A 10,520-nucleotide genomic window follows, 5' to 3' on the forward strand; every position below is an offset into this window, starting at 1 on the left:
GCCTACCCTATTGCAGAACTACTGCTCTGAGAGCATCTGCCATTTCTGGAAAACCCTATGCTTTGTCTAGAGGTGACCCTGCTGCTTCTGCATCGTGTTTTTCCTCACTGTGTATAACTGTCTGGAATTTGGCTTTTGTTCATTCATCTCCATGTCTTATGATGTTCTTGTACTTGTCTTTCTCCCGTTTCCAACTCCTCACTTCTTGTGCCCTCACACTGTCTTGTTGCTGAAATGTGCTGTGTTCCAGCTGCCCTTGCCTTCAAGCTGAAAACATATATAATGGGTGGTAAGTTGCGTTCTTGGCATGTGCACCTCACCTCTGCCTTTGTGAACATTGCGCGAGCTCGTTCATCCCAACTAACCTCCCTCATCCGCAAGCCAGAGCCCCCTCTGCAAGCCTGTGCTGCCTGGCAGGGTTTTTCTGAGGACTGGGGAAGGGTTTCTAGCCTGGGCTGGGAAGACTTGGAGCCACAGAGCACTTACGACAGATGCTGTGAGGCTCTGATCCCTCCCAGCCCCAGTCCTGAAGCAGTGACGCCACTTTTCTTGTCTCCTTTCCCCCCCCCTCGCCTCCTGAAGGCCCAGGTAACAACGCTTCGGGGCAGTCCCGCGCCATGATCGCCGCCGCCGCCCGTCGCAGGGACTCCAGTCACAACGAGCTCTACTACGAGGAGGCCGACCACGAGCGCCGAGTCAAGAAACGCCGTGCGAGGTAAAGCTGTCACCTTCCCGGGTGCTGCTCCTCCGTGGCAAGAGGCTCGGCCCCCTGGGGCCTGGCCAGAGCTGGGGGGACACTCGTGATGAAGGGCCAGGGGTTGGCTGTGAATCTGCCCCAGCCTATAAAACCCAGGGGCACGAGGGAGCGTGACAGCGTGCAACTGGAGTTGTCTGAAGAACGTGCCTAAAAAGCAGAGCTCGTGTTTGTTACGCCAGATAAGCTAATTCAGTGTCATGGATTGAGGAGCAGTCCAGTGCTTGACAAATCTGTAGCTGCTTGCTGTAGGAAATCCCGTTATTTCCCCCGTGTCCGGGCTTGTTGTCTCGGCTCAAGTAATCCAGGGGCAGGATTGGTGGAGCACTTGGTGGTGCCTTTTCATGAGCAAGGAGAATATTTGTGTTTGCAGACTACTACAGGAGGCAGTTTCCCATTCTCAAGGAGTTGGGGAGGAAAGCATGACCAGAAGTGATTGCATTTGATTTTGGAACATAGGTACGTTTGCTACCAGTCACGTCTAGGCTGCAGCATTAATCCCGTGTTGAGGTGACCCAAGATAGTGCCTCTATTTGCTCTGGAGCCTAATTACAGCTTGTAGTTAACATACCAAACAGTTTGAGGCAAGTTGCTCATGGGCAAGCACCCCTGAACTGAGCTGGGTTTGGAAGGAATGTGCCATAACTGGAAGGAGCTGGCTTGTTTTGTGTTTCTTTTGGCAGTTTATATTTAATAGATAAAGTGGTGGCACAGTGTCCCCCCAGAGCATGCTTTGGTCTGACCTGTGCTCCATAGCTGCTGTCTTTTGGGCTCTCTTCCAGCCTCGGGGCAATGGGAACTTAAAATTCCCTTTCCTTGCAGTGTAGCATCCTAACTCAGCCATATCTCCCTTGCATGTTGAGTTTGGTTAGAACAGATGCTTAGTCAGAGGAAAACCATCAGTCACTAGAAGACCAGGCCAGATGTTTCAAAGGAGAAAGGTCAGACTTGCAACAAAAAGACATGAGGAGGCTAGAAACTGATTTCCACCCCCACCTCCCATGAGCCAAATTAAAGGCAATGGGCAGGGGTCAGGGCTTACTGTGCTGTTCCTCATGTACAGTCTGAATGCAGTATGCTATACCTGTGCTTGTCATGAGGCAGCTTCCCCTGGCTTTCAGGTGCTTTGGGTATTGAGAGCAATATGAACAGTAGCTGGTGACTTGAGTGGAAATCTAGTGTGAAACATGTCCTGTCTGGAGGGGCAAAAGATGAGGTTTTTGGCAGTGATTCTGCCATTATTGTTGCTTTTTCCTCCCTAAATTTAGTATAGCTCTAAATTGTTACTGATTACTGGGCTAACTTCTGTGTGTCATTTGGCATCTGTTTTCATTTTTATGGTGTGGTCTTGGTGTTTGCTCACCTGTGCCAACACAGGAATGATTTGCAGAAGACAGCTTTAACTGCAGTGTTAGTAGCAAAGATGGGAGCCCTGTCATTGTTCAGTGGAGGGCTGCAGAGCAATCACCCAGCAGCACAAAGTCTGTACCCAGTTGGTGTGAGTGAAAGCAGAGTGCAGCTTGTGAGCACAAAGTCACGGAGCAGTCTGTGTCCTGGGTCATACTAGTTTATAGCCAGTCTTATCCTGACTCCCTGCTCCTCCTTATGTTTCACGCTGTGGTGCTGTTTGCTGGAACCGTTGTTTTCAAAGACATGCATTAAACACAAGGGCAGCTGTGTCTTGTTGGAGTCATGTAGCTGATGTTTATGCTGTGTTGGCAGAACCAAGTCTGACACTCAGGCTTTTAAAGTCTTAATCCTTGTTTATGACCCTCAGTTGCTGGACGGCCTGGGCAAGGAAAGAGTAGCTGCGGTCTACCCGCTAAGACTGTCAGTAGAGAAGATTTTATGCAAATTGTCTGATGGCAGGCAGTGAGTCAGTGGCAGAGAGGGAATAGGAGCTTGTAAATCCTGACTTCCAGGCTCTGTCTTAACCACAAACCCATCCTTGTTGCGATTCTCACTGTCCTGATTTTTCTTCTGCAGGCTTGTGGTTGCAGTAGAGGAGGCTTTCACTCACATCAAACGCCTCCAGGCAGAAGAACAGCAGAAAGCTCCAGGAGAGATGATGGACCCCCGAGAAGCAGCCCAGGCAATCTTCCCCTCCATGGCAAGAGCTCTGCAGAAGTACCTTCGCACCACTCGCCAGCAACAGTACCACAGCATGGAGAGCATCTTGCAACACTTGTCCTTCTGTATCACCAATAACATGACACCAAAGGTAATGCTTTCTCTAATGTTAGTGCAGGGAGAAGGGGATGGCACATTGCTGTGTGCACGCAGAACAGAAAGTTGTCAGGGGAGGTGAGTGGAGGTTTTCATAGTCTCTGTCTCTGATATGATCAGTGCATTGTAGGCTGCATCAAGTCTTAAAGGGAAGTAAGGTTTCCTCTACAGCATCTTCTGTCTCTTTTTATCTGAAAGTGCCTGTGAGATAATTGTTCTCATTCCAGGAGAACCACCTTCCAGGTAGTTGTAGAGAGACAACTGCCAGTCTCTTCTCACAAGTAACAAGCAATAGGGCGAGAGGAAATGGCTTCAGGTTGTCCCAGGGGAAGTTTAGTCTGGATATCAGGAAAAATTTCTACACAGAAATGTTTGTCAAGCACTGGAACAGGCTGCCCAGGGAAGTGGTAGTGTCACCATCCCTGGATGTGTTTAAAAGTTGTGTAGGGACTTAGCGACCTGGTTTAGCAGTGGACTCGGTAGAGTTAGGTTAACGGTTGGACTTGATGATCTTAAAGATCTTTTCCAACCTAAATAATTCTATGATGGCAGCCTTGAGTCACAGGGAGTTCTCCCAGCTGCAACCTGCAGAGCCCCATTGAACCTGCAGAGCCCCATTGAAAAAGGTTGTTGTGTCTGCTCCTGTGCTCTGAAAAGCTGGGAGGCTCTGGGGAGGTGTCTCCTGAAGCGTGGAAGCTGAGACCATTTTCTTCAGCGTGGCAAGTCCATGCTCATCGAGCTGTACCTGGGGACGGGAAGAAAGCACTGATGCAGAGCGAGCGGTGGGGCCGGCGCTGACGCGTGTCCCTCTCTTGGCAGGCATTCCTGGAGCGTTACCTCAACCCGGGCCCAACCCTCCAGTACGACAGGGATCGCTGGTTCTCCAAGCAGTGGACGCTTGTCAGCGAGGAAGCGGTCACAAGCGGGTTACAAGACGGCGTTGTTTTTGTCCTCAAGTGCTTGGACTTCAGCCTTGTTGTTAATGTGAAGAAAATCCCCTTCATCAAACTCTCAGAAGAGTTCATAGACCCTAAATCTCATAAATTTGTCCTCCGCTTACAGTCTGAGACTTCAGTCTAAGGGATTTTGAGGGTGGGTTGTTAGGGGATTTTTTTTTTTCCTCTGTATTGTGCTTTTGGGTTTAATTTCCCCAATGCTGACTGAAACTGGCAGATGATGGACCAGTAATCTTTTACCATCTGCACTTTATTTGGAAAGGGGAGGGGGGAGTTGGGATATCTTATCGAGAGAGAAATACCTTAAGAGGCGACAGGGTGACTTGGCTCAGTTAGCTCAGCCTTGGAGACAGAACAGTTTTATTTTTTTTCTTTTCCCTCCCCTTTCCAGGCATACTGTAAATCTCACGCTCTGCTTTCTCTGCACAATTGCAACGTCAGTGTTTTTGTTGGAGCTCTGCCTTACACCCTGTGTGCGCCCGTGCTCGTGTGTCTCTGCTTTTGCTACCTGTAGCTGTTTCTGAGAGCACATTGCTCACCTCCCTGTTACAGAAACCTGCTTGCACAGGAGCATGGCAGCCCCTGTTTGCTCAGAGAGGAGAGGCTATCAATGGGCTGCCTCTCTGAGCTGCCTAACCTGGAGACTGAAGATTTTTATTCTTTTCCTCCTCTCCACGTGCCCTCTTCTGTCAGTACTTGACTTGTACAAGCATAACGGGATGATTTTGCTCTCTGTGTCTCTGTGAAGTTGCTTATCTTGAACTGGATCTGCCCATCTTGCAGCTCTTTCAATTTTTTATTTTTATTGTTTTTTTACCAGTGCTTTGTTAGTGAAACTGGTCTGTGTGACACAGCTCCCTGTTATCTCTCACCTGCTTCCCTCTCTCCTGCTTGCCTGGATCTTTGTTGGGCACTCCCAAGGCTCCCTGTTTTTGTCCTCTTCTGTCTGGCTTTCCAAACGTGTTTCTCCAGCCGCAGTCCCCCTGGGGTCTGCCTTACTGCCGCTTCCTTTTGCACCTGCAAGGGCTGCGTATTTGCACTGGGACAGGGTGGGTAAGTCGCTGGCTCCTCCTCAGATAAATCACAACCTCTCCCTACGTCTGACAGCCTCTTTGAGGGGAAGTGAGGGTGCAGGCAAGAATGTGCCCCTCCCTCTCCACTGGCTTCAAGTGTGTCTTGAGGAAAGATGGGCAAAAGCACTTCCCTCCTGGAGGAGAGGAGCCAGGGAAGGGCTGACCTGCCACATGCACTTGCTTTGGAGAACTGCTGTGCTCTGGAAACGCTCCAGTTTGTCCTTCCCCACCATGCGCCTTCAGCTATAGCTAAGAAATACCAAACTGTGTCTGAATGTTGAAAATCTGCCTGCCTTTTTGTACTGCGGGAGTTTCTGCTCAGTGTCTGGATCTGCTCCTGTGGGAGGTATGTAGCTCCAGCAGCTTGGTTTGTAAGGCTGGCTTTGCCCATCAGTGTAGCTTTCATGTGTGGCTTTTGCCATCTGAGATGTGCGGAGTTTTGACGGGTTTTCTTTTATTGATGGGCCTGAAGTGGTTTCTGAAGTGTGATTGCTGGCACAGGGCATCCTGTGACTCTGGAGTGTGCTTCAAGGCTGGCAGTGAGCTGCCTTCCATCAGGCCCCCACAAGACCCCTTCCCCGGCTCTGTGGTGGTGGATTTGTGTGTGTGAATGCACACAACTCTGTTGATTCTGCCCAGTCTTTCGCCATGCAAATACCTCTCTCAGGCAGGATCTGACCTGCCCTCCATACAGATGTCTTATTGCAGAGGGCCCCGGTTCAGCGAGGTATGTAAGCCAGTGCCTTTCATTACCAGGGTGTATTGTCTTCTGAGAGGGGCTGTTACAGCCCCTCCTGTCCCCTTTGGCCTTTTCCAGGCTTTCCCTGGGCTCTTCCAGCAGCTTGTGGATCTGTCTCCATTCTCCGACTAGCAGAAGGTGGCCCAGCTAAGAGCAGGAAGCAGGGCTCTGCCAGTTTGGCATGGCATGGCTGGTGTGGGCTGGCTGGTGCCCACCACAAGCTGGTGTGAGGGAGTGCCACCTTAAACAGAGGTGCTGGGACAGGACAGTGGGATCCAGCTTTTCCCAGCTTCAGCAGCAATGGAGCTGCATGTCCAACTGCAGATAGTCGTCTTGAGATCAAGGGAGCAACCTGGTGAGCAGGGGTCCAAAGTGGTGATTCCCCATCCAAAGTGACACCTGCAGTCTCCCACACCTTTCTTACTAGTGCATAGTGGTCACCTGGATCCTGTCTTCTCCATGTGATGTGCCAGACATGGTTGTGAGGAAATGTATGTGATGGGCTCAGACCCACATCTCTTAAAGGATAGGAAGTAGGTAAAGTTTTCCCTTCTCTAAACTTACTGTTTGGATTTCTTTCTAGGTCAGGCTTCCTGGTAGTTTGTACAGGGACTCATTTATTGTCTGTGGCCTTTGCAGTATTTTATTTGGAAAAAAAAAATATTATTCCCTCCTTAAAAAAAGGAAAGGGAGCATATAGTGTCTCATACTTGGCTGTCCTGAAGACGCATATATCTGGCTTTTTTGATGTGCATAACCAGCAAGGTGGAAAAGACTTGGGAGTAGCTTGGGAGACTGTGGAGCACTTAGGCCTGTGTGAAGGCTACTGCCTGTGGCTGAATTGGCTCATTTCTGTGAAGCCAGAGCAAGAACCACCTTGCCAGGGGGTAGGGTGTGCCTTGTGCATGAGAGCACCTTGTCTCAGCCACCTCTGCAAAACTTTCTTACTTTCCCAGGATTTCCTTCTCCTTTCCTTTTCCCTCCCCCTCAAGGGGGGTTGTCTGACAGTATCTGCTCAGGAAACTCATGTCTTAATTGCATTAAATCCTTGAACACATGGAGAACCAGAAGGAAGCAGCATGTGCTTGCTCTTGATCTGCTTCCTCATCTGGGTGCTGTGGTTTAGCGCTGCCTTTTCTGCCTGCTGTCAAAAAGGACACTGTCAACAGGGGCCAACTCCTACCTGAAGTTCTCTTCCGTGTGCCGGCAGCATGAATGCTTTGCGTGACGAAATCTGAAGGAGAGGACTTGGCCTCTCAAAGGGACTCTGCAAAGATGCAACCTGCTTAGGGGTGAGGGCAGACTAAAAGGGGAACTGAGACTCCTGAGTATTCCTTGGGTTTGTTTTGGGGGGTTTTATGACATTTTATTTTCCAGGGTGTCTCTTGTTTCCTTTCTGTGTGCAAAATCGGAGGACCAATGTCATACCTACCTCACTGGGGTGTTGTGAGGCTAAACTCAACTTGTCGTCAAATGCTTTGAGATCCATGGATAGATCTGTGGCATCTGTGGGAATTCAGACTCTTCATAAAAATACTGAGTGGCGAGAGCAGACTGATTTGTTTAACTCTGTTTATAGCCAGCTAATGAGTAAGAATCGAATCACAGGGAATGAAGCTCTGATCCAAAATCCTACAGTCCTGCAGAGCTTGCCAAGAGCTGAACTTCAATAAGGCTTGAAGGGTTTGCCAGCCAAGCACAGGCTGTTTTCCTCTGAATGCCTCTCCTATCCTATCCTGCACTGTCTCCTTGCACATATACTCTCCCTCCTCTCGGCCTGGATGCTTGTACCTGGCTGGGAGTTGTATTTTGTTTTGTTTTTTTTTCTAGAATTCAGGTGGTTTATAAGACAACCCTGTTTGTGGTCTAGTGGACAATGCCCCCCTCAGAAGAGAGCCTTGCACTGGACATCCTTCACTAAAGGCTGAACCATTCCCTAGCGGGCAGTGTTGCTGAGCCAGGAGTGGAGCTGCCCCACTCCTCTCTTCCATGTTGTTGTTTTTTCTGTGACTGTCAAGTATGCTGCTTGGATACTTTAAAGGCTTTGGTTTGTTGCTCTCAAATTTGTTACAGCCAAAATCCAAAGCCATGCTGAGATCTTCCAAAACCAGATGCAGCGAAGACTTTCAGCTGTTCTGGAGCAGATGGAAATGGCTGTGGGTTTCCACGAAGGCTGGTTTTCTCTCACTCTTTAGCAATGAAAAAGATTTGGGTTTGTTCCAGCTTCTAGGAGCAGTAGGGACAGATACTAGACCCTTAATACCTTGCCACTCCTGTAACTAGGCTTGGGCAGAGGTTGTCAGCATGTATGTTAGCCTCCCGTTGCCATGTGGCTGCAGCCATCCTGGGGGAGGCTCTGTGGGGCTGCCCCAGGTCTCCTGACTCCTTTCCCTCTCAAGGAGCAGAGCAAGCAGCGCTCCTAGAAGCGTAAGCATTTTAGCGCTCCCCTCTGTAGCACACCAGTCCCTGGCCAAGCCTCTGTGGTCAGCCAGGGGGGGTGGCAGGGCTGCTTGGAACTACCAGTTTTCACCCCTGTAGGCAGCAGGGGGATGCCCTGTGCATGAAAAGGTGGGGTGATGCAGCTTGCCCACGCAGCAAGGTCAGCTCCTGGTTCTGGGCTTGCCCTGGGTGCCTTCAAGAGCAAAACCCCCTAAAGGGGGATACTGGGGGGGAGGGCAGATCTGATTTCTGTCTCTGCCAGCTTTTCCTCTGACTGCTGCCTCTAAAAATTTCCCTGCCAACAACTTCAGTCATTCCACCTCCCATCCTCCGCTCCCTGTTTTTTTCCTCAAGATCCCTAGTGAGGCAGAAGAACTATCTGCTGAGGTGGGAGGTGCTGAAGCTGGAGCTTGGGGCTGCTCATGCTAAGGCTCAAGTTTGTGGGATATATGAACAAATCCTAACCCTCACAGAGCCTCCACTTTTTCCTTTGGCTTGGGGATCTCCACACAAAGCCTCGGGAATTGGCTGTTGCCAAGTATGCCAAAAGCTGTGGGGAAGCACTTTCTAAAACCTGTCCTGCCTAAACAACTTTTAAAAGCCTTGTTTGAGATGTGCTTGTTTCCAACACTTGCTACTGAAGAAGCTGGAAAGGTGTGCTGTGCTAAATGTGGAAACCTACTAAAGCCAATTTCATCTTGCTTGCCAAAACTTGTAAATCTGCCCTTTTTAAAAGTTAAAAGTCTTGCAGTCTTTTGCAAAAATGCTGAGTCTGATCTTTAGACTCTGTTCCTCAGTTGTGCTCAGTTCTGCCCTGCCGTGTGAGAGCTGTTCACAAGATGTGTGCAGAGATGTCTGTTTCCTCATTCAGTTTGTGTGTCTGTCTGCTTTTTCCCCTTATAGGTGTGTGCATTCTACATGTCTAAAGCCTTAAGCCAGGCTTGGTGGTTCAGTGTTTAAAGGAAGTTAAGAAGGAAGCACTCTTTGGATTGAGCTGTTGGGTTTTTTTTAAAAAAACCACGCGTTCAAACCCTGAAAAAAAAAACTCCCTCGAATATCTGTTCTCCTAAAAGAGATGGCTTTGGGCCATGAAGCCTCCTACAGGAATAAGCATCCTCCTGTGTTCAGGCTGCTGCGTCCCACAGATGATGACCAAAAGTTCCTGTTTCTGACAGCTGCTCTGTGACCGGTGCCGATTGCTTTGGGATACTCCTGAGCCTGGTCCCTGCAGCACCAGCGCTACAGCCGGTGTTATCCGCCCCTCTGCATCCCTCCCAGACTGTTTTTATCCCAGGAACACACGGAAGCCCTGGGGGCAGCAACCGGCCCTGCCCTGTGTCTGTGTGCTCTGCTGAGACAGGGAATCCTTCCCTCGGGCTGCTTCCCGGGCACCTCTCTGCAGCGCCAAGGAAGCTTGTGGGGGTGCCTCCTGCGTGCGTGAGGGGGTGCTGTGGCTTGCTACCTGCACAGATGTAACTGTGAAGAAATCTTACACACTTCTGTGCCTGTTTCTTTGATTCAACATTATCGTGTCTTGGGGAAGGGGGTGGGAGCAAGCGCCCTTCCCTCGCCCTCTTTTTGATCACTGTGTAATACTCTTTTTCTACACGAACTGTGTATAGTAAGATGGGTTTTGACAAGGTTTTCTAATTAATAGACACTAACCAGCAGTTCTTCTTTCCTCTCCTCTTTGCACATGTGACTGTAACTGCAATGGTACATGGTCTTTCTGTTCTTTTCTAATTGTGAACTTAAGTAAGCAAATTTCTGGTGTCTGTGACATTAATGCACTGTGGGTCTAGCCTAGTAAGTTGTTCTGTTCCAAGCTGGGTTCTCTTAAGTTATAGCTGGATGGGGTTTTGTTGTTTTTAAACTGAAACATAAAACCGTTTTACACTTTGCATATTTTGTACAGTAAAATTCTGGAAATAAACTGAAACCAGATTTGATTGTCCCACTCCTTCCTCTTATCCTTTCAGACAAAAAAAAAAAAAAAGCAGCAAGCTTTTCTGGCCTTCAAACATTCCTTAGCTGTGGCTGGGAGGGGCCCTGCAAACATGTGGTTTAACCTTTTTTGAGGCTGTCTTTTTTGTCACCCTTGTTCTAGACCTTTCTCATCTGCCCTGCCACAGTAAAATGCAAACTCATTTTTCACTCCTGAAGAAAAACTGGTAGCTGACTGCTTTAAACACCTGAAATACCAAATGATGGGGAGCAAATGCAGCTGGGGGGGGGGGGGGTAATGACTGGAGTGGGAACAGGTTTTTCTGCCTCCTGTCTTCTAGTTTGCACATGAATTATGAAGTGGCAGGATTCATAGATGAGTTCCTTAT

General features: G+C 49.1%; 1 protein-coding gene across 1 annotated transcript in view; it reads left to right on the forward strand.

Moving 5' to 3' along the window:
* The window catches only part of VANGL1 (VANGL planar cell polarity protein 1), a 51,623-nt gene extending 41,492 nt beyond the window's left edge, over positions 1-10,131 (forward strand). The window contains exons 6-8 of the mRNA XM_051608297.1: positions 583-715; positions 2,741-2,975; positions 3,800-10,131. Of these exons, the coding sequence (XP_051464257.1) occupies positions 583-715; positions 2,741-2,975; positions 3,800-4,060 (629 nt within the window). The 3' untranslated portion in view covers positions 4,061-10,131. The remainder of the gene's footprint in view (positions 1-582; positions 716-2,740; positions 2,976-3,799) is intronic.
* Positions 10,132-10,520: the final 389 nt, after the last annotated feature.

The sequence above is a fragment of the Apus apus genome, chromosome 1 (assembly GCF_020740795.1).
Source record: "Apus apus isolate bApuApu2 chromosome 1, bApuApu2.pri.cur, whole genome shotgun sequence".
Lineage (NCBI taxonomy): Eukaryota > Metazoa > Chordata > Aves > Apodiformes > Apodidae > Apus > Apus apus.